The following is a 26,739-nucleotide window of genomic DNA, read 5'->3' on the forward strand; positions in this document are numbered from 1 at the left end:
TGGTGCGGATCCGAGGCGCCATGAATACCAGCAGCCGGGCCTCCAGGGTGATGGATGGAGGCCCGATGCTGCTGGTGTCGGGGACGTTGGTGAATCGACGGATCATATGCGTGCTGATGCTGGCTCTCTCCTGGTTGTGAGTCCTGGCCAGAGTAGTCCACATTGTAGTCCCCTACTCGATAAGTGCCCGCCAGCGTGCCTCCGATACATGAGGTCCGCCAGAGCGAACCGCTCTGGACGGCCGCCGGGCTCTGGATGGAAAGAATTTGACAGGATGAAGCCCTTGCGGGCTGCGGCGCGGAGAGAGAGGAATCGTTTATCTGAGGGCAATACGTTGCGGGGTCGTGTCCGTCGGCTCAGGCTTCTCCAACTTGCATCCGGTTGTCAAGCTATAAGTCGACAGCGATATTGGCTGCTGGTCAGCTTGCCACATGCGTTGTCGGGGTCTGAGTGATTGGCACGGGTTGGGGGCTTTCCCGCTTCCGTAGTTGAGCGAGACGGTAGTGGCGGGCGCTGGAGGGCTGTGTTGGAGGGGTGAGCTCAGGCTCGAGTTATGATGTCGTAGTGGTAAAGAGTAGTCCAGAGGAGCCAAAGGAGTGTGTTGTAGGCGCATGTAAATCGACGACGCCCTTGTGTTCGGGCCAAGGGCACAAAGGAAGGACGTGTTCAGGACAGAGAGGGCAGCGTCGAATCGTCTCAAGGATCGATAAAAGGGAATCAACGAGAAAGAGAGTGAGTAAGTCGAAGTGGTGATGTTAGTCTTTGTATGAGCGCTACCGCCACTTGGTAGGGCAGTCGGAAGTGTTCCCCTCTTCAAGATCTCTCTTCTAGCTCCCGGGCCCGGGGTCATAAACGTATTTAACACAAGGGCTAGCAACCTGGCAGCGCTTGCCAGGGCAAGGGCCGCTCTCTATCGTCTGATGACGGAGTTGCTAAGGCAGGGTAGCAGAGGGAGTGGATCTCTGAGTCTGCCTCTCTGTTCATGCTGCAGGTTTAAGCACTTCAAGATTTTGTTCAGTCCCGTAGGAGAGCAACCCCCGTCCGTCCTCTGCTGGGTTGCGGAGACTGCCTGCCAACCCAGGCCAGGGTTGGGAGGGTAGTCAATTTCGACGATCTTATGCCATGGCCTCCAGGGTGCCGGATATAGAAACAAGAGTCACCCCTGACATCCATCATGGCTAGCAAGGGTGACAAGGTAATGCGGTAGCAACGCCCTCGACGGACGCGGGCTATCCTGTCCAGATGGTAATTTGCCATGACGAGATCCCTGCACGCAAAAAGATTTGGCAAAGGTGACCGCGTTGAAGCAGACGACATGGAAGGACTCTGGGCGGTCGCGCTTATTGGGGGACGAGCCAAAGGTGAAACGCGCCTCGCCTTGAGAGCGTGGGACTAGGCCGGACTGAGGGTGACTGAGCTGGCCACGAGCAGCAGTGACAACAAAACAGCCAATGCCCGTTTTTCCGCCGCCTTTCTAGACCAGAGGAGAGCCACAGTGAGCGGGTGCCGAGCTGATGGCGTGGCAACAAGGGAGCGAAAAGTTCTGGTGGTCGTTGCAGGACAGGAGAGGTCCACCATTGAACGTTGTGGAGCGGGGGGGATATAATACATCCAGGGTCTCCTATATTAGATGGCTCAACCAGGATCAAGTCCACCACCTGGGCTAGATCGCAAAGAGAGCCATCTCCACAAGCCGGGAACTGCCACTTGACAAATCTGGATGCAAAAGCAGGGAAATGCCCATGCGGAGCTATGAGAAGTCAGTACGCCGGGTAGCCGGGACTGGTCCAGATTGGTTAAGTGAGCACGCACGCCATGATGTCGCCCTCGACGCAGTAGATCGACAACCCAGTCGCCTGTGGCTGAGGCAAGGAAGTTGCCCCCACCGAGAGAACAATCACACTGCGTACAAGTGGCTGTCGCCCAGAATCGGGGCTAGACCGCTGAGCTCCTGGACAGGGCACAGCTGGGTGCGTGACCTTGGAGACTAGCCGGGGACGGGGACGGGAAAATCAACCTTGTGAACCAACCCTCTGGAATCCAAGCAAAAGGGGACCAAGGGCTGAAGGTGGCGGCAGCCGCATCCGCATCAGAGAGCAAGCCGAGATGAGTTGATGACAGCTCCCTTGGCGACAGACAGAATGAGTGTGGAAAGGAGTTGCTGGTAAAGGTGATTGAGTCCGAAAGGAGGCAGCTCCGAGATGCTTGCAATGGAGTACCGAGTGAGGGACAAGCGGATCCAAGGTGATGGGAACCCAGCCAGGGCCAAGCTCAACGGCCCTAGGCGCAACGGCTTTGAGCGCTTCTCGCTTCCATTCTGGAGACGGACGATAACAAGATCACAGCGTCTAGAAGGCACGGGCGCCAATCGCCATCCACGGCCGGCGTGCTCGGAGCAGCCCTACTGAGTGGGCGATGGCGTTCTGTTCGGGGTCTCCAAGATTGCACCCGTCAATGCTTAATGCCACTTGGTCAGGCTCCCCCGCGGAATGTGCTTGCCGGTTTCCTCAGCGCACCACCCAGCTCAAGCGAGCGTTTCGACATGCTCCGAACGCATGTTGGCCAGGGACACGCATAAAGTGAAGGCAGGAAACGGTCTTGTCTCCGGGTGAGGTGCCTAGAAGATGCGGAGCCTCCTGTAAAACGCATTGCTGTCTCGGGCATGCAACAAGCCAAGCGGCACGGGTGCTGCAATCATCGTCATGAGCGTCAACGCAATGGGGAATCGGGTTCCAGGGCCCTGGCCCAGGAGTCGGGATGGTCTTCTAGAAGGACCTTCTAGCGCGTCCAGGGCAGACTCGACTAGCGCCATGACCCTGGCTGGCAGTGGAGGGTGACGCCAATTTCGTAATTCAAGACGGGCATGAGCGGGCGTGAGCGGGCGGTCGGTCGGTCCTCTAGAAGGTTTAGGGAGGATAAGCGATGACGGATGAGCTGAAAGTTGAGTGATTACAGGAAAGGGACAATGCGAAGAAGGGGGGAGGTCGAAGATGGGCCAAGTTGGGAAAAGGGGAGATGGAGATTCATCACATGTTGGGTTGAGATAGCAGGGGGAAGGAGCAAGTCGACGAGAATGGACAAAAATTGAGTTGAGATTCATGGAGGAGTCGGCGACCAGATGTGAAGGAGAGGGGAGAAAACCCCAAAAACAGAAAAGAAAGAAGAAGGAAAGAGGGAACAGGCGGTAAGAGGGCAAGAGCCTGAGATAACCAAACGGCAAGTGCCAGCAAGTGGAGGCAAAACACCATCTTTCACCATCAAGACAACCTGATCCCAGTAATAACATTCATCAACAATATCAACATTGGTGTCATCACTATATTCAGCTACGTCAAGACAATATATTCCGAGATTATCAAGATTAGGTTTCTTCAATACGCCGGTACATCAATCTCATCGCCGACTTCTAGAAGCTCGCACCGTTGACCCCTACCCGAAAGCTCCCCAGCTTCGGCCAACGGCAAGCCCAACATTACGACACGACAGAACACAGAGATGATGTCCCACAAGAGAGCCGAGATGCCGTCACCCTTTGCGCCAACTCGATGCTCACTCGTCATATCGGTCATCCATGCACCGCTAGATTGTCAAAAGCCCCAAGCGCGCGCCGCCAAGAGAAAACCCAACGGCCGGGAGCTAACTAGCAGACGGCAGGCACCCAGCTGAGCTGGGCCGGAATGGGCTGGGCTCCCAAGCTCCCTCACACGAACACCCTCCATCTCGAGTACCAACTCTGGGGCAGGATCGACCATCTTGCCGAGCTCCCCTTTGACGCCATCGGGGGGGGAGGACACTCGTACCACCGCTTGCGCAGGTACAGACGCCGCGTTGACCACAGCGCGGCAGATTATCCATTCACTGCGGGTCATGACCATGGTTAGACGTTGCTGACATGGGTGATGAAAATAGCAATCGACGTCAGCACAAATCACCCGCTGCAGATCTCATCCCCCGTTGGACGAACGGCCGAACAATCTCAAGATGGCCTATCCAAAACCTCGGGATGCGTCCCTGATTAGCGTCCATCCCAACGTCAGGCTGCGCCTAGAGCACCAACGTGCAGCCAGAATTCCTTTTGTCATGCCGCCCAAGCGACTCCTGCGTCGATGAAGCCGCTCACGCACAGTCCAAGTCCACTTTACGCGTTTTTACTCACATCTCAGCTCGCCTGTAAAGTACGCGACGCATGAATGCATAAATAACCAATTTCACTCCCCCACGCACATGATCCAACTCACGGCGCGGTTCCACGCCCTCGGTGAAGCCGCCTCCCAGCAGACCCAGCAGACCCAGCAGGACCCCAGTTGGGAAGACTGCTTGTACTCCCCAGCCTGTCGAGCCTATTCATCCCAGTCGCCTGCCAGGCCAGGCCAGGCCAGGCCTGGGACCCGTCTCTTCCCAAGAAGTCGGACAAAGGCCCGGCTACCGACGTGGGTCATCCATCATGCGGCCCCTGTCTTTGAGCCGTTTGTCAACTGTCTTCACGAATCGCAGAATCTGTCAAAGCCAGATCAGGAAATCATGCCGCTCGGAAACAACTGACATCGGATGTGTGCGTCACCCAGGAACGGAATTGGTTTGATTGGGTCATCTCGGTCTTGATTTCTCCATGAACCATTTTAACTCTTATTTTACAGCAAAAAAAAGATAAAGTATGCATGCCTAACTACTACAATCAATTACAACAAGACAAGAGGCCAGCAGCAACAAAAAGAACGCCTCCCTCCCTTCCTCATTAGCGCGCATCTGATGTCCAGATGCCGAACAAAATAGATTGCGCTGATCGTCCAGTTTCCCTCCTCCTGTCTGTGCTTTTTCTTCGTATGGTGGTCCCTCTCCCACGTTCATCCCAGTTCCCTTCCCATTCTACCGTGCCCTATATCCATGCTCATCCCCACAACTCTTGCTCTTTTTTTGTCCTGCCGCTTTACGCAAAGTTGTCCGATCGGTCCACCCAGATGTCCTCCAACTCCGCAAAACTGTGGAAGTGCACAGGTCTATGCTGGTCGCTGTAGAATGGGATCGGCGTATCCAGCTTGACGTGCACTGGCTTCTTCTCCATTCCTGCGAACGCGCTGCCCATGAAGCTGTAGTTCCACCTACCGTCATCCGGTACCAGGAAGAAACCCCTGAAGCGCGGGCTCAGGAGCAGCTTGCGCTTCTCACCCATGGTTGTCGTAAAGCCCTGAGGCTGGTCGCTCTGAATGTCTTTGTTCTCTGCACCCCACTTGTAGCCAGCAGGAGTGAGACCCCAGGCGGAGAGAGACACACTACCGGGCGTGAACGCTACCGATACCGTCACCGTGTTGGTCTTGTCCCACTCGCTATGCGCATCGAGGAGTTTGGAGTGCTCCGTCACATCTGTGGCAGACATGTACGGCAGCTCGTTGCCAGACACGGTGTGGATCACACCCAGGGGCTCCATACCCTCAAGGAACTCGCTCTGAGGCAGCTGCTGCGGTAGCTGCACGTTGCGAAGGCCACCGATCTGGGGGATCATGACGATACACTTGACCTCCTTGACCTGGTCATTGTCTGGTGCTGATGAGCCATACAAATAACCAGCCACCTGCACCCTAAGATCCGCAATGGTGATGAATCGCTTTAGGATATTGTTAGGCATGACGTAGGTAATGTCGTCCAAATCGTTGTCGACTGATGAGACGTAGATGTTCTTGGCTCGAGTCCGCAGGTTGGATGTAGCGATGGCCCTGGTTCGCCACTCGGTCTTGGAAGCAAACGTCTGCTGCTCAAACTGCGACGTAGTCGTAACGATAATCTCCTCGCCGTGAACGTTCTGCGTCATGGTGGTCACGGCCGTCAACTGCGCCTGTTCCTGCTGCTGCTTCTCGATCTCGGCTGCCTGTTGTCGCTGCATGGATGGAGCCGAAATCTCCATACCAAGGATAATGTCTCGCACTTCACTAGTGGTCAAACTCGACACATTAACATTGTTTTTCTTGCCGTAGTCGTTCAGGATGAGATCTCGGAGCTGCGTCTCAACCTTGATCCACTCCTCGTCCGGCAGAGATGGCCAGATGTGATGCTCGTGGGTGATGACGGTCTTGTCGGGTCGAAGGATGAGCTTCGTCTTGTCCGGGTTGACGTGGAGCGCACGCAGAATAAGAACGAGACGAGAGAAGGCAGTGTAAGACGAGATACTCTTGAGCCACTCATCGTACAGGTTGAAAAGCACCATCTGAGGTTCAGTCGCACGAAGGATCATGTCTCCCAGCTTCTCCACCTTCATCGCAGCCTGGAAGGGCAGTTGAAGTTCGGATGCTCGGATCGAAATGTTGGGGAAGTCGAGCAGATGGACCTCGAGAGGATCCAAAAGACCCTTTCGGGTCACGATCAGCTGCTTCGGCTGTTCCTCCACAGGCAAAGAGCGGATCAGGGCAGCCACTTCTTCGGCAGTCTTCCATTTGGCCAGCTGACCCAGACGTTTCTGTCCGGCCCAAACGCTAGTGTGAATAATTTTGAGGAAGAGCTGACCGGTTCGAGGGTTGAAGATGAAGATAGCACCGTTGATGGGTTTGGTTGTCAAGTTGCCCTCGAATGTCTTGTGGATGGTCACACGGTAAACGTTAGTGTCATCAATGAACAGCTGCGTCTGGTTGCTGAAGAGTTCCGAGTAGTTTTGTGAGTTGAGGAACTCCTGGTTGCTCTCAGAGGCGTACAGCTGCAGACCCTTTCGAATACGCTCCCGCAGAACGTACAAGGCGGGATTGGCCTTCATGATCTTGGCCATGGCTTGTTGAACAAGGACCTTCAAGCCAGGGAAGTACATGCCATAGGCAGAGTACAGGTTGTAAGCAAGATCAATACCAACCATGAGACCGGTAGCTGAGGGGTAGATGCTGGCACTGTCGGTTGTGTAGTCGAGGTACTTGGCACGGGTATATCGTTCAATGTCGTGAGAGTCGTAGTCACCATATCGAAGCTGGACATCGATCCAGAACTTGTTGGTGGTTGTCGGCTCAATGACGTCCTTGGTGTCGTAAAGGAGAGATGGTCGCGTGACATTCCACTTGTGGTTGGAGAACAGCAGAATATCGGCGCAAGAACTGTTCATCTTGTACGACTTTCGAGGATGAATGGTCTCCTTCTGGACTGTCTCAATGCCGAGAGACTCTAGCTCCTGGTCAAACACCTGGCACAGATCCATGACGACGGACTCGTGGATCTTCTGCCACAAATGGGCTCGGAAGATCTGGATAAGCGAGATCTTGAGAGTAGGGATCTTTCCGTGCAAGAAGATACCCGTAAGATCAAGCTGCACCTGGAAACCGACGTAGACGTTGGCGCGGTTAATGGTGGGTGACCACCACAAAGTGAATCGACGGTTAGGGATTTGGTTCAGACCGGAACGCTGAGCGTTCGTCAACTTCTTGAACTTCATGGATTCTTCAAAACCGCTCGCTTTCTCCCAAAAGAGACCTTCCCATGATGGGAAACCGGTGGCTTTGAACAAGGTGTGCTCGAGGATAGTTTCCACACCACCCAGAGCTTGGATAACATCGGTTCGGTAAGCGTTGAGATTCCAGAGTTTTCCGTCATGGCGCTGACTGGTCCACCAGAAAGGATTGTTCTTCATGAGCTGATAAACTTTGAACTCTGCTCGGGCACGGAAACCCTTGTCGAAGCTCAGGGTACTTCGGTCCTTCTGGAAGAGGGTGTTGATTCGAGGGAGACCACGATCCCAGCTATCCTCGAGATCTTCAAGAGTAAGACGACGGTTCTGTTGATTAGCTTCGAGACGCTTCTGCGAATACTCGGTCCAGACGCGCTGAGAGTCGATAAACTCGGCCTCCCAGGGGATGATGTAACGGAAGATGTTGGGAATCAAAGTCTCCTCATCATGAGTCATTCCAGCTCTGTAATGAGTAACACCAGTGTCAGTTTGCTTCGACCAGCGTTTGTCACTTGCGGGAATGAGGATGTGAGAGCCAGAAATCATGCCAAGACCACCCAGCTCCTTGGGGGTATAGAAGACGGCAGGAGGGAAACGAGACGGCATCTTGGAGTTCAGGCCAATCTTGACACGAGTCTGAATCTTGGTCTCGCACTTGACAATGGTATCAAGCAGGTCGACGGTGGAGACAGCTGCTTCTCGGTAGTAGGTGAAGAGTGCGATCAAGGCAGTGTTCCACTTGTTGGCAATCTTCGTGAAAGTAGTGGAGCCCGAGGACATGAGAATTTGTCGAATGCGGTTGTTGAACTTTTGGATATCCTCCTCAGTGACCTGCAAGAAAGCATGTGCTGTTCTCTCCTTGGTGGTGTTGTCGACAAGAGACCAGACACTGTCTTTGACCGGGAACTCATCGTTCTGGTTCCGAATCTTTGGCAAGATACGGACCTCAAAACCGCACATGGAGAACAGCAGATTAGGGTTGTCACGACTGTAGACACTCACGAAGCTGTCATCCCACTCAATCGTTGTCACGGATCGAGGCAGGCGGTTCTTCATGTCCCAGAAGACAGCTCGACCGAGGTTCACATCGTGACGCATCAAGCGCATACGCGAGTCTCGGGGCCAGCACTTCTTGCTCTTGTACCCAATAACGTTCTCGAAGTTGGGATCAGGCTGCTCAGTGAGGAACCGCTGGATGAGGTCTCGGGACTCTTCGGCGGTAAATCGGAGGAAGATCCAGACCTTGTCGATATATCGAGTGTAAAGTCGGATCGGGTGGCTGGTTTCTGTTTCGCGGTCACGGAACTGCAAGAAGTCGTTGGGGCTCTGAGGAGGTCCAGCAATCTCGCTGGCTCGCTGAGGTCCGAGCAGGAGAAGATCCAAGACAAGACCATAGTACTGGAACACGAATGCAGAGAACTGCAGACCACGAATCATACCGTAGCTGTTGACATGGTTCATGTCCTTGTACGTAAGCTGAACGTTGTTCTTGGCTGTGATGTAGTCGGCCAAGTTGTGGTCCATGATCAACCTCAGCAGAGAGTTGAGCAGCGTGAGCTCCATCTTCTCATACACCTTGGAAAGCTCCGTCTCGATCATGACATTGCACTCGCCATTTTCAGACTGCCAGACACCACTCAGGTTGTTGATACCTTGCGCCCACTTGTAAACCAACAAGGGGGGAACCTCAGAGTCTGAGGGCTTGATCCATGCTGGGAAGAGGTGACGCTGGTCCGCCTGGTACCAAAGGTACTGATCCAGATAAGCATCGCTGATCTTCTCAATGGGCTCAATGTCATAAACGGGGTTAATGGTGCTGTAGTTGTCGTTCATGTCGATGTTCACCTCCTTGAAGGCTCGTTGAGTAAGCAGGAACCGCTTGATGCGCTCCAGCGTTGTGCCAGGGCTGTCGTAAGCTTGCTCAATCAATGCCAACTCTTCTCGTTGACTCTGGTTGAGGCGGCCCTTTACCGAGTAAGCTTCCCTCAGACGCTCAAGAGCGAGAATCAAAATCTTGGTGTCATGCTTGTAGGAAACACTGGGGAAGGGGATGGGAGAGAACTTGCGCGACTCGAGCCAGTGCACAGTAGTGGTGTAAATGGCAACAGCCTCCTCAGACGAGACATAAGGACCGTCCTTCATGTGGTTGTGCTGTCGCTCTTGCTCGGCCTTGAGCCAAAGACGGGTCAAACGGCCGACGTTCTTCTTCGCCACCGTCTTGTCGACCGTAGCGCCTCTTCGAATACGCTCACGGTTGTAGTGAGCAACCGAGATCCACCAATCAGCCTTTGACTTGACATAACGGAGGATGATGTTCTCAATGGGCGCGGGCAAGCCAGGCACCTTCCAAGGGATGTTGCTCTTCCAGCATCTCCACGCCTCAGACAAGTGCTGGAGGACGGTGTTGACCTTGTTCTGCTTGATACCCTCGGGCATCATGTCCATGAGATCAGCCATCACAGACGCGCGGAGTTCCAAATCGAAATGGGACTCAACGCGCTGCTTTGTGACAGTCTTAGCCACTCCCTTGCTGTGTCGACCCTCGAACTGACGGGACAGGAGGTTGCCAAGCCATCGTTCGAGGAGGGGAATAATACCTCGCATAAAGAAGAGCCAGACTCTCCAGGCGGGAGCCCAGAAACCACAACCAGGTCCCTTGCCAACCGGTCCAGAGTTGAAACGGTAGTAAATCAGATGCTTCAGATCCTTGCAAGTTCGGATTTGGTGCATCAACTTGTACTTGTATCGGTACATACCGGTCAGCTGACCGACATGGTTGAAGGCGTACAGAATACCATCAGCGAGTTGGAAAGCATCGATGTTTCCAAGTCTGTATTGCACTTGGGCATCGACAATCAGCTTTGTCAACCTCAGGATCTCACGCATCAGATGGAATGCGTTTCCGAAACGAGACTTCTTTCGCTCCTTGGTTGTCAGAGTCTTGACGGGCTTCAAGTTGAAGTTGTAATCAAGATGGAGGTATGTCAAATTCTTGCGGTGGATGAGAAGGTTGAGCATGTTGAAACCCTGACGACAGACTTGCAGACCAGCCTCAACCCAATCGATTGTAGTCTGCTGGAAGAACTTGGTTTGCTTAAGAGATCGCAGCAAGTTCTGCTTATTCTGCGCCTTTGGTGTCTTCTTGTGAAGCTCGTTGAGGACAAAGTTCTTGAGGAGCTTCTGATACGAAACTCGAACCTTGACTGGAGGTCGGTCGGATGGAGGGTGCTCGAGATACCACTGCTTAACCAGAGGCACGTCTTGCGCCCGCACCATGCTTCCCGAACGTCGATCGAAGGGATATGGCGCCCACCACAGCTCGACGGCTGACGATGTGTCCTCGTTCTCAAGGTCTTCATCAGCAAGGAATGGCTCCATGCCGGCAGGGAGCTGGAAAGCATCTTCCTCCGGCTCCTCGATGTTTCCAGGTCCAAAAAGCTCATCCTCGAGCGAAATCTCGACGTTCTTTGACGCGACAGTTCGTGAAGAGATGGGGTTGATTCGGCGATCGAAGTGGAAGGTCGGCAGGTCGGGGTCATCAGCTCTGTTGAACACAACCTGGGGGTGAGAGTGCCATGACAGGTGCACACTTCTCGGGAGAGAGTTGTAAAGGAAGGGGTAGGCCACTCGGAACTCGGTTCGAATGGGGTTTCGGAAGATGATACGGTCGATGGCGTTGAATTCGCCAAAGTCCTCGTCATTAGGGTCGATATCCTTGTATAGGGGCTCGAATCGAGGTCCACCGGGCAGAGCGACGTTGAGGGCCTTGGCTGTTAATAGACTCTTGAGGTCGAAGAGGTAGAAGTAGTTTTTATCCACCACATCCGAAACAAGAGGCCGACTGAGACGGAATAGTGTGGCCATCTGGGGTAATGTGAGGTTCCAGGACTTGTAACTCGGTCCGTTGACATGGGGCGTGTCCAGGAGGGGTCGATGGTCGTAGAACCATTCGTAGACTGCCGCATCATCATCCTCATCGAGTTCCATCTGGATAGGCTCCAGGGGCTCGACATCCTCCAAGTTCTCAGACCACGACAGGGGAGGTTCTTCGTCATCAAACGGCGGGAATCGCATGCGCTTGAATAGTCGTCGGTCGGCCTTTTCCTTTCGCATAAACGTCCACATCATTGCCCACTGCGCAAAGAAGACGGGCTCGATGACTCGGGGGATCTCGTTGACAAGGGTCAGGCAACCGTTGACGTGGTACAGGACCTTGACTTCGCGCGCCGACTCCCAGGGCATGGGCATGTTCTCGAGGAGCTTCAGGACCGCATGAGGCATGAACTTGAGAGCTCCCAAGTAGCTTCGCTTATCGTTCGTGTACTTCTTCTGCGAAACATCACCGATATCCTTGACGATCTTGCGCAAGTGCTCCGGTGGCATGTCCGCCTTCTGTGTCTGCACAAACCCGCCCTTCCGCTTCTCACCAAATCGATTGCGCTGATTTCGAACCCATTCTTTTTTCTTCTGGGCGAACTTGGCGATCTGGGGATCAGTCGGAGGGCGATAGCCTGGCGGAGGAGGTGCCGGCGTCGAGGGGGGAGGAGGTAGTGAGGACGACGGCGGAGGAGGAGGAGGAGGTCCCCAGCCGGGGGGTGGTGGCGGGGGATGCTGCGACATGATGATTCCGCGATGCGCGCAGCGACAACCAAGGCGGAGATGAAGTGAAGTTCTTGGTGTATGGTCGCCTCCGTCGCGACAAATTCAAGTTCTGGTCGCAGGGGCGACGCGCTAGGTATAGTGGGTCCAGTCACGTGTGTCATGCAGGAAGGCAAATGAGCGCTGTGCAGGCATCAAAGACTTGACACTGAACTCAGTTGACATAAACTCCTAGGAGGACAGCTGTGGTGAGAATTATCACGCAAAATGTGCCGCTTATTTCTACACCTTGTGATGATCACTTTTGCTTACTAGTGTAGAGGTCAAAAGATTTGATAAGGGCCTGGGATGACCTTCAGAGCAGCTTGGCAGAAATATACAGCACTAACAAGACTGAAGCTTGGACCGAAGCTTCAATAACACAACATTGGATGCCAATAGGCTTCAGTCACCATAAATCGCGCCGCGGTGGCCTCAACAAAGCTTCTTCCAGGCTCCCGCCTACATGTCATCGTGTGTGCCTAGGCATCATTTGTGGGGTGTACATGTTCTTGAGGCTTGAGCTCGATAACAATTCACGGGCGTCAATTTCCAGCTTACGGTATCTTGTTTTAAATTGTATCCCTGGCTCCTGTGCCTCGTTCCTCTACATGTCCCGTCGGGTATATCGTTTGGTTGATTCATATGTGCTGGATATACGAACTTTGCTAGTATCTCAATGACAACGAATTCAAACCTGAGCAAGATGACATTATGTTCACCACGAGTATTGATGCAACACATGGAAACACAAATACAATGCTTGCAATGAATGAAAGAAAGCCCAGTCCTAATATTACATTATATTTAACTAGAAATACAAGTATTCGCACTATATATTCTTTCCCAATATCGCAAACGCATTTTCCCTAAGTTCCCGACTGGTTGGTACAGGGTACTTACCCACATATGTGAAGCGCGCTGTGATCCTCAGCGCCAGCCAATGGCGGCCACTGGAATTGCGTTACCTAAGCCTCGAACCTTCAACTTCCGAGCATCGTCGTCCCAAGGTAAACGACCTCTAGCTTGACCACCACGACGGCCAATTCGCCCCCGAACCGCACCAGCAAGACACCCGCTGCCGTCAATCAAAATGGCGCACCTTAGTAGGCTCCCCGACATGCCGGATTGCTGTCAATCGCTAACCACCGCCCGACAGACGTCAAGCCGGACCCGGCTTACCTGAAGTATCAGGGTGCGTGACTTCTCCCCGGCTTCGACGACAACCGCCCTCCCCCGAGCCTTTCTAACAGGATGGAATAGCTATGATGAAGACCCGTCACCACTACTTCCGATGGACTCCCCGAACCGCCAAGATCACCTTCATCTATGTCGCCGTGATTCCCGCCATCATGGGCTACATTGCCTACAAGACTGACGTGAGTTTTGCCGAGGAGCACGGTACACGGACCGAATCACTAACAACACAAGGGACTATGGGACTTCCGAGCGAAGCGAAAGGGCGACCTCGTCTACGAGAAATAAGTTCACTTGATGCCGGAGATGTGGGAATTGTACATATAAAGCGTCCAGCTTGGGATAGAACCCATGGTAGGAATTCAATGGAACGAAGAGGTCAAAACGACGGCATTTACAAGTATTGAATGACGTGAAATTTCGAATGAATTGTCAAACGGCAATTGGGTATAACGCATGACGCCGCCAACCTAACAACAGCATGGTCCTCACTTTACTACCACCTCCCTCTGCCTCTCGATCTCCCACCGGGGCCATCCGGCAGCGTCTCGCCTCTCCTCCACTCGCCCATCGGAAATCCGCCCCCGATATCGTCTCTCCAACCGCCTCGTCCTCCCCGAGATCCGCCACGACCAAAACCATTCTCTCGGTCCCGAAACCCCCCTCGCGAACCACCTCGGCCTTCACGCGGGCCTGGGCCTGTCTCCCTTCGAACGCTCGACGCCGGGGCCACTGACCCATCTGAAAAAGGTGGTAGGATGGCGCACGAGATGTAATCGCCCACCACGAACCGCGCGTCGCTGAGTGTCTTCTCCACGTCCTTGGGCCGTCTCAAGGGGGCATCCATGTCGACGTCTTCTGGTGACACCGTATCTGGCTCTCGCTCACCTATCACAATGCTGCCGAGGTCCTTAACACCAAACCGGGGAGGTGAGTTGGCGATTGCACTGGTGTTGCGCAGATCTGGAAAGACGAGTTGGAATACAAGACGAGTTCCAATGGCGGGGGAGGGGAAGGCGGATGGTTTGGCGGCTGCTAGTTCGAGAGCCAGCTCGTGGAGGGTGCAATCCGGCCATGTGTATACGGAAATGTGCACCGGTTGTGTATGCGACGCGAATTCATCTGGCCTTTGATAATCGTTGATGAGTATTTGATCTTGAGAGCGGCGGTTGGTGGGCCTTCAATACCTGTGAAGTGCTCCAGTTCGATAGAAGAGCTGTAAGAGAAACGGGGTCGTGTCCTCGCGAAGCGATTTTTGCTGCGGAGACGCCATACCTGAAGGTCTGACCGGTAAGACGCGAATATCTCTCCCAAAGTGAAATTAAACTATCCAGAGATCTTTTGTTATCGATGGTCGTAAAAGACGAGAGAGTTGAAATGCCATCACGTCCTGTTGAGTCGACCCATATTCAGCCGGGGTATAACCGCAATCGATAACCATGTCGCGACCAGGAAACTTCCAGATCCATCAACTTCAACTTTGCGACAACTGCTGGAATCATTCGAATCCAAGACCTTTAACGCCGAGATCTACAAAAGACGGAAATATCAGTTGTATTCAACCACACACCCACGACAAACACACCCTCATTAGCGACACATCTCCCGTATCACCATGGACTTCGCGGCGTTGATGAACAAGGAGCTCTCCAAGTCCAAGAGCAGCGGCAGCAGCGGCGACAAGAAGTACCTCAAGCGCTCAGAAGTCGAAGCCCAACGCAAAGAAGCATACCTCGCCGAGCAGAAGGCTCTCGAGGCCGAGCGCGAAGCCAAAGCCGCTGCGAAGCGCAAGCGCGAGGAGGAGGTCACCGCCGAGAACGCCGCCCGTGAAGAGAAGCGCCGTAAACTCGCCGAGGAGTCGCGCCGGAGACGTGAAGAACAAGAAGCCGAGGAGGAGCGCGCGAGGCGGAAGCGTCTAGGCCTGCCGGAGCTGGTGAAGGCCAAGAGCGAGGATGCTGAAGATGGTCTCCAGGGCAGCGAGGATGTGCCGGAAGAGGAGCTTGTCGAGAAGCTGAGAGCGCTCGGCGAGCCGGCAGTGCTGTTCGGAGAGAGCCATACCGCAAGGGTCAGAAGATATCGCAAGTTGACGACTGTGGTGACAAAGGGGCCGATACCGACAACCCTACAACTGGTGGAGGAGAAGGATATGAAGGTCGACGGCACGGTACCGCAGGACAAGGAAGGTCGCAAGTGGCTCTTCCGGCAACTGGCGAGCTACTTCACCATGGTTCTGACAGAATATGAGCGGGCAATGGAGTCTGAAAAGCGGGATACGAGCGCCAGCAAAACGGCATACAATGCCATGGTGCAGACTCGTGAGAATATGAAGCCGGTATGTCTGCTTGTCTTATTAATGCTTGGATCTTGAGCCTAACTTTCTGTAGCTGTTTCGCAAGTTTGAGCAAGGAGAACTCGACGACGACATCCTGAAGCCCATCATTGAGATCGTCCAGGCTCTCCAAGAGCGACGATACGTGGACGCCAACGACGGATACCTTCGTCTGAGTATCGGAAAGGCAGCCTGGCCTATTGGTGTTACTATGGTTGGTATCCACGAGCGAAGCGCTCGAGAGAAGCTGCACGACGGCGAGAAGGGACATGTTATGGGCGACGAGGTCACGCGCAAGTATCTGCAGAGTATCAAGCGCTGTCTCACCTTTGCGCAAGTGCGGTGGCCTCCTACGGATCTGAGGCAGTTGATGGGCTGAGAAAAAAAGCTGGAAGTAAGATAGGAGACGGAAGACTGGATGCATTTTATATATGATACCCCCGCAAGGACGCGGAAGAAGTGAATACCAAATAACTACAAAGCAATTGCCAGTGATCCCATTTCAACGCATGCCCCTGTACGCCTGATCTAACTCTAATAGGGCTACCTATGCACCTATTGATGTGTGATTTCGTGGTGACCGGATACCTAAACGCCCGGATCGCAATGGTGCAATTTCGTCTCTCATATTTTGTGCTCTTCCATCAAGCTTGGTCTTGAAAGGGATCATCTGCTGAGCTTCTTCTAAAACCTTTTAGAGCGGCCGACGAAGTTCCCCTAAGCTTCAGCAGCGGCGCCTTGCTCAGATGCTTTAGATTCGTCATACCAAGTCTCCTCGACACCTCGACCGAGAAGAGGCGGCTGCCTCTTACCCACGACCTCAAGCCCAGCCGAGATTATGCTGATGCGGCGGAGTCTCTCCTTGGCCTCGAGCTCGTACTGACGGGCGACCTCAATAGCACTCTGCTGCATCTGGAGACGGGGGTCAGGCTGGACCGCGATGAGCAACTAGGCAAGCGTTAATAATCTGTCATCGTGTCGTAGACATGGGTTGATGTTACCTTGTTCTTCGCGTCTAGTCGGGCTCTGAGCGTCCCGTCCCGGATCATAGATACGAGCTCGTTCTCGATAGACTCCCCCTCTGGCGCAAAAGCCTGGTTCAAGTTGTCCAGAGTGGCACATGAGAAGGGAATAAAGTACTGAGTGATGCACTTGCTTCGAATTTGCGCGTAGATCGCCGCGACATGTCGCTGCAGATAGATGTCCAGCATGTAGTCATTCCGGAATGACTCTAGAATCGACAAGCAGGCTGAGTATCTACCATTCACGAAGAGGCTGATAGCTTTTCGGACATGGGGCTCGTGCTCGAGGAATGATCGGAACGATGGGTTGTCTAGGACGCGAGCCTGGAGTTCCTTTCTCTCCATGGTCGCCAACGCCAGTAGACCTCCGTACGTAGCGATATCATTGGGACTGGCGATGTGGTTGTACTGGGTGGGAGGGATATCGAAGTCAATCTGTAGGAAGTTCTTGGCTGCATCCGAGTAATGCTTCAACCCAAGGAGGGCAATACCGGATACGAGCTTGGTGAAGGGCTGATAGAACTTCTCCTCCTCACCACTCTGGACTCCGGTGATTTTGCCGAGACTGTTGATTACCATGGTCCAATCCCGACGATAGAGATAGATGTTGACAAGATGGAGTCCGCAATCGATGATGTGCTTAGTTGTCGTCACATCCTGACGCATGCGGTTGTACGCCTCGGCTGCCTCGCTAAGCGATCCTATCTTCTCAAAATGCTCTCCAAGCTCCTCGTTGCCCATCTACACATCTTAGCACTGCCCGATTCTGTATTTTACACTAGGGGAAGAAGCATACCCGAATGCTTTCCTTGATCAAGTTATGACGGTATTGCTTAAGTTCGGCTTCGAGTCGTGCGGTTTCGGCTCTGTTCGCGCGATCGGTCTTATCGACCCAAGCCTGGTCTTTCTGAGCTTCTGGCTCCCCGGGAGCCGCAAAGCGGATGCAATCCCAGGCATCGTTATACTGGGTTATGTCCGTGCCAGCCTTGGCCTCAGCAATAGCCGCCTTGAGGGCGTCGACACATAGCGGTACCGAGGACTTTGCGATGTGGAGGAGACGGTCGAATCTCGTTCGGCCTGGGCACGGGAGCTATTAGCGGGGTGGAAGGAAATCGACGAGGTTACCGTAACGTACCGGAGTAGTTCTGGATGTAAAGATCGAGGTCAAGCTTGGGTTGATCTGGAGGGAGTCGAGTCAGCAATGCTCAAAGAACGGTAGATTCACGCGACTCATGACGTGAAGAGCATCTGCTGGCGGTGGCTGAACGAACCTCTAACGATGGTACCACCCTGGTTGCTCATCAGGGTAAAGAAACCCAGCAGAGAGTTTGACGTCGACATGGCGAATGTGAGTGTCGGCAGTCAAGGCCCTCGAGCTCATCCGGGGGTAGGAATGTGAAGATCAGAGAGCTCTGGAGCTTGACGTTTGGAGGGTCGCACGTGTTGGTGTGGCCTTGCGATGCTAGGCTGCGGTGGGGGTGGAGGAGCTGGGGAATTACGTGAGGTGGGGGATCTCGGTGAGCCCAAGGTGGGAAGGTGAGCCCAAGACAAGGTGAGTCAAGATTGCTTGGCAAAAATGTCTGAGAATAATCATTCAATTACAGTTCATCAATCCCTCAAATCCAAATTTTTGTCCATGATTCATCAGTGAAGCCTAGAATAGCAATTCTTTGAATCTTTCCTTGCAGTCGATAACGATTATCTCGCTCAACATGTACCCTTCGCATTTGGACCAGAGTGCTATGAATAACAACAGCTGCGAAATACCGCCTTTCGTCGACCGCTTCTCTTCTCCGTCTTCACAGCTCCGATGCCGGTTCGCGGAGCCAAATCTCGGTCCCGAAGCGGCAGGCTGCTGCGCTGTAAAGCAGATACGGCGGCCGACTTCACCGTCTTGCTCGATAAACACTTACACTGTGGTCGGGCCAAGACGGCACATGGAGCCTGGGATTCATAACGTTGGCGGCTGGACGTCATGATTTGGCTCAAGAGCGTTGCACTCCGCCATTTGTCATTCTGCAGGAAGCGTCTGCGATATCAGCCACAAGAACATGCCATTCGTTGGAGGGCACAGGAATCTCGGCTTCCCCCAAACTCGGAGTCATCTTTGGCATCCTGCGAGTGGTGGATTTCGCGCCATTGCTGGCAGCAATGCGCCGCCTCTGTCGTCATCTCACCTTTGACCAAAAGAAAGCCATGTGACTAGCTGGGATGATTGAGGCTTGAAGTTATTCCCGTGGTCTTCTAGAAGCAGGGGAGGAGAGACAACGTTACAGATGGGCGCGAGGTTATCCACCATCATGCATCAGACGAACGAGCCATGCCACAAAGACAACTCCGGCACTTGATGCAGCCATTGTCCTAGCGATATCGCCACAAATTCGAGGACCCTGAATCCCCAGAATCAACCCCCAAAGTCTGATTGTGCCAAGCATGACGTCGTTGGGGATGTGCCGGCTTCCCGGTGCATTACTTCTCGCGTCCCGCGTAAGCGAGAATGTCCATGTTGAGGATATCGTAGAAGCAGAATGGCATTAGCTGGACGCTATTGTGAAGAAAATGCGTCGTCAGCAGGGGTGGCATGATGGGAGCACCTCACGACGCGAAAAAGAAAATGGCGCGTGTAAATATGGCCAGGGAGGATTGTCCTGTCTGGGAAACGATCAGCGGCGTCACTCGACTCTGGACGAGAGACGACGGCCTCAGTTTACTCGAGAGTTAAGATTTTAAAGTCTTGGTGGAATATTTAGAGTACAAGAGGTGTAAGCCATAAGGCTGAACGAGTCGGCACGCATGGTTCCATCTGCCCTTCTAAGAAGCATCGTGGAAGAGGTTGAAACAAAGCTTTAGTGCCAAGACCAAAGCCAAGACCTCATCTCAGCGCGGTTCTCTGCACAAACTCGTTCGCCTTCTCGTCCGGCCTGCTCCGCCCTTATCGGCCGAAGAGAGAGCCATGCCGACCCAGAAAAAAGGACGACGGTTGTGCATGGGTCTGACGTGAAAAGAACCACCGGGCACCTTTTCAGCCAATGGGTTTGCCTCGCGACTTGAAAGTCGGGGCGAAGAAGCGAACAAGGTGAGAGAGAGCCTTGCCTGTTGAGGTTCGTCCCATGGAGGGCGGAATGGCTTGGCGACCCAGCTGAAACCCCATGCCCGGAGCAAACCCGGGCGAGAGCCGGAATGTGAGAGGGCAGGAAAAAGGAGCAGGAGGGATGATGTCATGGACGAGAATGACTCTGAAAATAGTCACCGAGAATAGAGGACGCGCATATCTTTGACAGACAAGGGACGCCGCGGATGTCAAGTGGGACGCCGTTTCGAGTCCGTTCTTTACTCGGCCGTACTGTTAGTTACGAGGCTTCTTGAGTCTGGAAATGCGGCATGGCACGTCGAGACCAGGATTTTTGGCATTCGTGGCTCCCCCTGCTCCTCGTGTGGCGCCCACCTTCCCAAAAGGCCCCGGCGAAAAAAAACGACCCACAGTGCCGTGTCAGCCAGACACTGGGCGGCCGCCATCTTCCGTGTCTCCCGGAGCCGACGACATGGTTGCTTCCAGATTAAGCTTGCTCAACATTCGACCCTAGGGCTGAGGCTCGTCGGGAACCAGCGCAAGAAGGGCCTGCAGACTTGCTCTAGCTTTGCTGTTCTGCTGCTTGCCCGTCAAGAAGTGACTGGTTGTGCCCGTACGTCATGATGCAGAACATGCCATCTGTGTGGCTTCTTCGGGGCCGCCGTACCAGTGAGAAACGGGGTGTGTCAAAGAGTCGGCCGCTGTACGGTCTTGGGTTGTTGTCTCACCTTATTCCACACAATTCGAGGGCTCACTGCTCACACACGGGCCACTGCTCAGAAGGTTGTAGGTTAAGGTATGAACAGAGTTGGGCCCGTTTCTTACTGCTGGGAGATTCGCGTAGGTGACACCGGCCTGTCCGGACCTAGATGAACCAGTGATATGTTACTACGAAGACTTGGCTTTCTTGACGTTTGATATTCGAGATGCCATCGTTTTCTTTCATGACTGGCATTGTCTGCGAGTGAAGGGAAACTCGCCTTGGAGAACCCTCAAATTCGTCTTACACTGCCACCACGAACCAAGTCAGAATTACAATACTTGACAAAAAGGCTTCTGATACCCAAGCCGTGAATCCCTCGTACGATGTAGACTTTATTTCGGCAGCTATTCTTATTGAGATCCACCACCGCAGATAAAACGGGAACACGACATCTCTCCACAAATCCTGGCAGTCTCCGTTGTAGTCCGCTCTGCTCAACCACTCCCGTCTCGTGTTGGCATCCAGATAGAGGCCTGCCCATGCAGTCTCATCGATGTGGATGGGGGATCTCGCTGACGATGGTGGTCTAGAGCCTTTGCTGGTTTGCCCATTCGTCCATGGGTCCCCATAAACCTCCGTTTGGCCATCCATGTCGCTTTCCCCCTTGTCGCTATCACAGCCCTCGCGTCTCGCGGCTTCAGAGCCCACCAGCAAACTAGCCGCAGGTCACTTATGCAGTGCTGGCAGTATCTGTATCCGCTGCGGTACATTGCTGCCGGCCGTCTCATGCTGGGCTAGGCTAGACGCACAGCGGCCGACGCACAGCAGACTCTAATTGTCTGGAGCTATGAGGCCTGGCCGGCCACCGTCCGGTGGATGGAGAGGTCCTCGCTCAAACGGGGGGGCGCCCTGAGACTGCGAGTTTATTTTGTGGCCGCGCGGCTTGGGATCATGGGTGGTTGTCTCTGCTCCCGTTCCACTCGCATGCCCTGACTAGTGGAGAGGCCTTGCTCTTTTCTTTCGAGGTTACCATCCCGTCATAGCCGTTCTTCCGCCTGTGCATGTAGGTGGTAATGAATGATACGCGTTCTCATTTGCAGACGACAAAAGAGACATACAGAGAGCGTTGAACAGGAACGGAACCCCAGCAGCCAGCCACCGACGCGTTATTTGGGACAGTGAGTGTCGTGCACAAGGGCTTACCTCTGAAAACTCAACATGAGCTGAATGTCTTTGTTTAGAAAATAGAAAAAAGTTAGCATAGAGAGTTGGCTTAGATCGATTGACACGTTCCATGGCGCCGCTCAGCGCAGCGCAGCGCAGTGCTGGCCTGGACTCTCTGCACTGGCCAGAGTCCTCCTGCATCTGGGCTCGCCCCTAAAGGTTGTCCCCCAGGGCCGATCCCACCTGCAGCAGCGTGGAAATCGCTCGGTCAGGGCACAGTGCGAGTTGCAAAACACCGAGCTCCCTCCACAATCCCCCCCATCCACCCTCCACTCGAAGCCTCCCGTCAGGTCTCCCCCCCATTTCTCCAGGTGCCGTGTATCCAGCGCCATCTTCCATTATTCCCGGTCTTGAGCATCATCGCTAACAAGGTGTCCCTTCAGCTTTGGGGCATATGTTCCTTTCTCTCGTCTCAGTGGTTGCTTGGGATCAATCAATTGACTTGCCTACTCGGACGGACTCCGCTGATCGGACTGAAGGATCTTGACCTCTTGCTCGTCCCGTCCATTTAGAGCCCTCATCTCCCGTGTCTTTCACAGCGCTTGAAGCCATCGTCGCCTTCAACTCAATTCTGGCCGCCCTCCCCTCCCCCTTGCTACTACGTTAGCTCACGGAGACATCCTTATCTAATATTTGACTTGCGCGTCTCCCCTTCCTCGTCGCTCCATTCTTGTCCTTCAGCCCTCGCCAGTCAATCGCTCGCTGGCGCTTGGATTTTGCTTGGCTCCGGCTCTTGGCTCGTCATATCCTGTCCCTTGGTTCTTCTTGGCACTCAACTTTTCAGGCCTTTTGTCTCAGCATCCCCTTCCTTCCTTTCTGGCTCCTCTCATCAACCCTCCCTCAATCTGCCACGGCCGTCCCTCACCGGCCCCGGGCGTTCGCTGTGCGGCATCTCCCTACGGCGGCTTCATCACCCGCTTCTGGCACTCTCCGTCCGTTCCCCTACCTCCCCAGGTTGGAAGACGGCACCACGGCACGGCCGTACTGTGTCGATTATACAGTGCTGATTGGCTCTGACAAGCCCCAAAAGGACCCGATCGAAAGCCCCAAAAGCCTGGCCTGGTCCTTTTGAGAGTCGAGGTCCACTCTCCACTCGCTGACTCCCTCCTCGTTCGTTCGTTCATTCGTACTCTCGCTCAGCCAGCTCAACTCAACTTGGTCGCCCGCTTTCCTGCTGCTGGTCTGGTCTGCCCGCCCCCGTCGGTCGCGAATTCTCTCCCCCATCCCAACTCCTGCTCTGCGACTGTACTTGACTGGTACTATCGTCTACTCTTGGCCGCCCCTCGCCATCATCGCGATTCCGTCTTCGGATTCTACTGCTGCTTATTCCCCGCCTCTTCGTCTGCGGGAACCTCTCTTGGCGCCCTCTGTTTCGCGGATGGCCTAGGCCTTGAGTCTTGGGGCGATTGGGACATGGGCTACCGCTGGCCTCGCTACCTGCGACCCTGCAACTCATCCATCCAGCAGCCCCTTCAACTGCCCGCCTCTGTCTCCATTTCTGCCGCACGCCGGCGACGACTACAACCTTCTCCTTTTTGAACACCTCATAGTATCTGATCCGTGGCGTTCGGCTTTAGTGTGGCTATTGAGCCCGACACCTGGTGAGTGAAAAGTGCTTGCGAATCCGTCTGCCCATTCTGCTCAAGTCCCACCGACACCTGAGCGTTGCACTCCTGAAGTCGCCTTTCCTGCGCCTTATTACCTCCGTCCTCGACGCCTTCGAGGCTGAACCCGCGCGATTTGCTCACGTTGGCCGAATCAATCGGCCATGGCTCATTTTGCGCCCTGCCAGGATATTCACGATCCCTTGTCTTCCGCGCCCTGCCCCCTCCCACCTCGAACTTGCTCCATTCATTAAATCATCAAATACATCGCGTTTGCTAATTCAATCAAGCCCAAGATGTCACCAGACGTCGCCGATGACGATGCCGGCCAGTCTTCGACCCAAGACTGGCAGGATAACGATGCCCCATCGCCATCAGCCAGCATCAAGTCCGACAACGAGGGCGATGAGGATGCACCCAACGCACCATCCCAGCCCATCCAAAAGCGACGACGAGTAACGCGCGCTTGCGACGAATGCCGCCGAAAAAAGATCAAGTGCGATGGCAAACAACCTTGCACACACTGCTCCGTCTATAGTTATGGTATGAAGCCGGCTCGATTTCCTCCCTCGCCCAATACGCCTATTTTTCGATCCCCTGATCTTCACGACCGAAAGCGACGCGCGAGCTAACCTTGACTCTTAGAATGTACATACGACAAACCCTCGAACAGAAGAAGGAATCCGGCACCACAGTATATCGAGGCTCTGGAAAGCCGTCTGCAACGCGCAGAGTCACTATTACACAAATTCATGCCAGATGTCGACCTGGCCGATCCCAATCTTGACCCAGCCATTCAACAAGAATTCCGCAATCGAGAAAATGCACGCGCCCAAGCCGCCAAGGCTCGACAGACCCAGCCGCCCCAGCCCGACCCGAACGACGCTCACCTCACTTCCATGATCGACTCGGTTGGCCAGCTTGATCTTGACGAAAAGGGCAGCTGGGATTTCCACGGTATCTCTTCCGGCGCCGTTTTCTTGAAACGCATGAAGGAGCATTTTAGGGGAATGCTTGGTCCTACAGGAAAACAACCCTTCTTACCACGCGCCGAACGGCCTCCAGGCCTCGAGTCACCATCTCTCTCCTCTGTCGGAACGCCTTTTTCTGCCGTACCCAGTTATCCCGAGCTACCACCTAAAGATGTTGCCAGGAAGTTGTGTTACTATTCTCTCAGCTGCGCGACCTGTCTCGTTCGAATTGTTCACGTTCCCACTTTCTACGATAATATGGAAAAGATTTATGACCGACCGCTCGACAATCTAACGAAAGAGGAAACGCAATATCTTGGACTGCTCTTTTCTGTCATGGCCCTCGGCTGCATGTACAACAATCTTGACGACAACGACCCCGGGAGCATGGCTTATCGAGAAGCGACGGAAGAAGGTCTCAAATACTACAATGCGGCACGATCCGTACTACAGGACCTCACGGATTGCCGTGATCTCATCTCATTACAAGCTCTCTTATTCATCATTCTCTTTCTTCAAGCAACATCAAACCTCAGCAGCTGCTACTCTTTCGTCGGCATCGCACTCCGTTCATCACTGCGAATTGGTCTGCATCGACACTTGCAGCACGAAAAAATCGACACCATCGAGCAAGAAGTCCGCAAGCGCGTTTTCTACGTGATTCGACAGATGGATATTTATGTTTCAACACTACTTGGCTTTCCTCTCCTCCTCAATGTCGACGATATCGACCAGCCTTTCCCCACAGAGGTCGACGATGAGTACATTACATCGACAGGAATCCTGCAACCACCTCCCGGATCCTCATCTTTCTTCCAGGCTTTCAACGCTCATTCAGAACTGATGGAAATCCTGTCCAAGGTCACAAAATACGTGTACCCAACCAAAGGACTGGGTCAAAGTATCACCACCAAGGATAACACACCCGCTTCAACGTACCTGATCAGCTATGGCCGGATCAAGGAAATTGAGGCTGACCTTCATTCATGGTTTGAGAGGCTGCCTCAGCATTGGAGACCAAGTGGTGAGGGTCCGATAGAAACGGTCCGGTGAGTAGTTGATCCTTTAAGACTGTTGGACTGAAATGCTAATCCGAGAAATAGCATCCGACATCTGCTCAGATTTGCTTATGCGCATGTGCAACTTGTGCTATACCGACCATTCCTGCACTACGTGTCTCCACGCCTGAGCCAAGGGAACAAGGTTGACGAACTGTCATACGCGTGTGCGGCGGCTGCTATCAGCGTGTCTCGGAATATCGTGCACATTGGCCTGGAGATTCGGAAACAGCGTGTGCTCAGCGGACCTTATTGGTTCATGCTGTACACCGAGTTCTTTGCCGTCCTCTCACTTGTGTTTTACGCCACAGAAAATCCCGAGAAGCCTGGTTCTGGCGAGGTTCTAGCGGATGCCCGTGCCGGAAGGCAGATGATTGCGGCCCTGGCAGAAAAGAGCATGTCAGCAGAAAGAGTGACGAATGCTCTCAAGGTATGTTCTCCTTTTTCGTAACAGCTATTCTTACTAACATGACGGGTTTAGGTCTTGTTTGACCAACTGCCTGAGCAATTGGACGCTGGACGCGTGCGACCAGCTCCCTCCAAGAAGAGGTCGGCGCCCACTGGGCGACCATCGTCTGTGTCGTCTCACCACACCCCGATCCCTGCAAGCATGTCGTCACTCGGAACGGCCGATTTCACTCGCACCAGCCAGATCTCGACCAGCTCGTATCCGACCACGCTGTCCCAGGGCACCGTGGATCCCATTGCGGGCGGGAATATGCCAGGCTTCCAGGACCACGGATTCTCGGCCAACTTTGGCGACTTTATGCCGGTTGACATGCAGCGAGGCACGCCTGAATCGACCAGCAGCACGGCGACAAGCACACAGCGAAACCCTTACACGGGACAGCCGCTCAGCATCCACAACCCCGTCAACAAGCTCGACTCGCTCATGTTTCCCTCTGAGGATCCTTTTGCGTATCCGAACCAGCCTATGATGGAACTCGGATTCCCCAGCAAGACAGATCAGTCTTCCAACGTGGGTGATCATAACCAGGACATGCAGCTCTTCCTGACCGGGACGTTTGATGATGTGGAGAGCCAAATCTTTGGACAACCACCACCATACATGATGCACCAGCAGGCCCAGCCCATGATGGGTATGCCGGGTCAAATGTACAACCCTTCAAGCGTGATGGCCATGCAGCAGGGTCAACCAATGATGCAACGCCGGCCGATGTCGCAGACGCACGCAATTCATCAGGGACATTCGATCTCAAACCGGAGAGCACACACACAACGCCACCAAGAAAGGCAAATCCAGCAAATGTTTACGGAGCAGGGAATGCAGGCGGACTGGGGAGGTTTCTTTGGTTCTGGAAGAGGAGGATTTCAAGGAATGTAACGGTCTCTACATTTGATACCCACTTTACGATACGGGAGGAAGGAAAGCGCGCGAGGCGTTGGCCATTGGATTTTACTTTGTTTTTTGTTTTTTTTTTTTTCGGGGGGAGAGCGATTATGATTTGAACGATGAGCGTCGGGATGATGGCTGTAGGGAGGTGGATG

General features: G+C 53.9%; 6 protein-coding genes across 6 annotated transcripts; 3 read left to right on the forward strand and 3 right to left on the reverse strand.

Annotated features, from left to right (window-relative positions):
* Positions 1-4,927: 4,927 nt before the first annotated feature.
* On the reverse strand, positions 4,928-12,034 carry NCS54_00843000 (Pre-mRNA-processing-splicing factor 8; the record flags this gene model as incomplete). Its single annotated transcript, XM_053153816.1, has 1 exon — positions 4,928-12,034. One exon carries the CDS (start codon positions 12,032-12,034, stop codon positions 4,928-4,930), a length of 7,107 nt encoding a protein of 2,368 aa, XP_053009791.1.
* Positions 12,035-13,145: 1,111 nt separating this feature from the next.
* Positions 13,146-13,537, forward strand: NCS54_00843100 (Hypothetical protein; the record flags this gene model as incomplete). Its single annotated transcript, XM_053153817.1, has 4 exons — positions 13,146-13,158; positions 13,212-13,247; positions 13,316-13,431; positions 13,484-13,537. The coding sequence occupies 4 exons, from the start codon at positions 13,146-13,148 to the stop codon at positions 13,535-13,537; spliced, it is 219 nt and encodes a 72-aa protein (XP_053009792.1).
* A 208-nt stretch (positions 13,538-13,745) lies between these two features.
* On the reverse strand, positions 13,746-14,522 carry NCS54_00843200 (Hypothetical protein; the record flags this gene model as incomplete). The annotated part of the gene is made up of 2 exons (XM_053153818.1): positions 13,746-14,376; positions 14,437-14,522. 2 exons carry the CDS (start codon positions 14,520-14,522, stop codon positions 13,746-13,748), a joined length of 717 nt encoding a protein of 238 aa, XP_053009793.1.
* A 342-nt stretch (positions 14,523-14,864) lies between these two features.
* Positions 14,865-15,957, forward strand: NCS54_00843300 (Pre-mRNA-splicing factor 18; the record flags this gene model as incomplete). The annotated part of the gene is made up of 2 exons (XM_053153819.1): positions 14,865-15,581; positions 15,634-15,957. 2 exons carry the CDS (start codon positions 14,865-14,867, stop codon positions 15,955-15,957), a joined length of 1,041 nt encoding a protein of 346 aa, XP_053009794.1.
* A 338-nt stretch (positions 15,958-16,295) lies between these two features.
* On the reverse strand, positions 16,296-17,941 carry NCS54_00843400 (PCI domain-containing protein; the record flags this gene model as incomplete). The annotated part of the gene is made up of 5 exons (XM_053153820.1): positions 16,296-16,526; positions 16,580-17,341; positions 17,397-17,677; positions 17,736-17,780; positions 17,872-17,941. The coding sequence occupies 5 exons, from the start codon at positions 17,939-17,941 to the stop codon at positions 16,296-16,298; spliced, it is 1,389 nt and encodes a 462-aa protein (XP_053009795.1).
* A 5,556-nt stretch (positions 17,942-23,497) lies between these two features.
* NCS54_00843500 (Hypothetical protein) lies at positions 23,498-26,575 on the forward strand (the record flags this gene model as incomplete). Its single annotated transcript, XM_053153821.1, has 4 exons — positions 23,498-23,744; positions 23,847-25,221; positions 25,276-25,660; positions 25,712-26,575. The coding sequence occupies 4 exons, from the start codon at positions 23,498-23,500 to the stop codon at positions 26,573-26,575; spliced, it is 2,871 nt and encodes a 956-aa protein (XP_053009796.1).
* Between the last annotated feature and the right edge of the window lie 164 nt (positions 26,576-26,739).

Source organism: Fusarium falciforme, chromosome 6, assembly GCF_026873545.1.
Source record: "Fusarium falciforme chromosome 6, complete sequence".
Lineage (NCBI taxonomy): Eukaryota > Fungi > Ascomycota > Sordariomycetes > Hypocreales > Nectriaceae > Fusarium > Fusarium falciforme.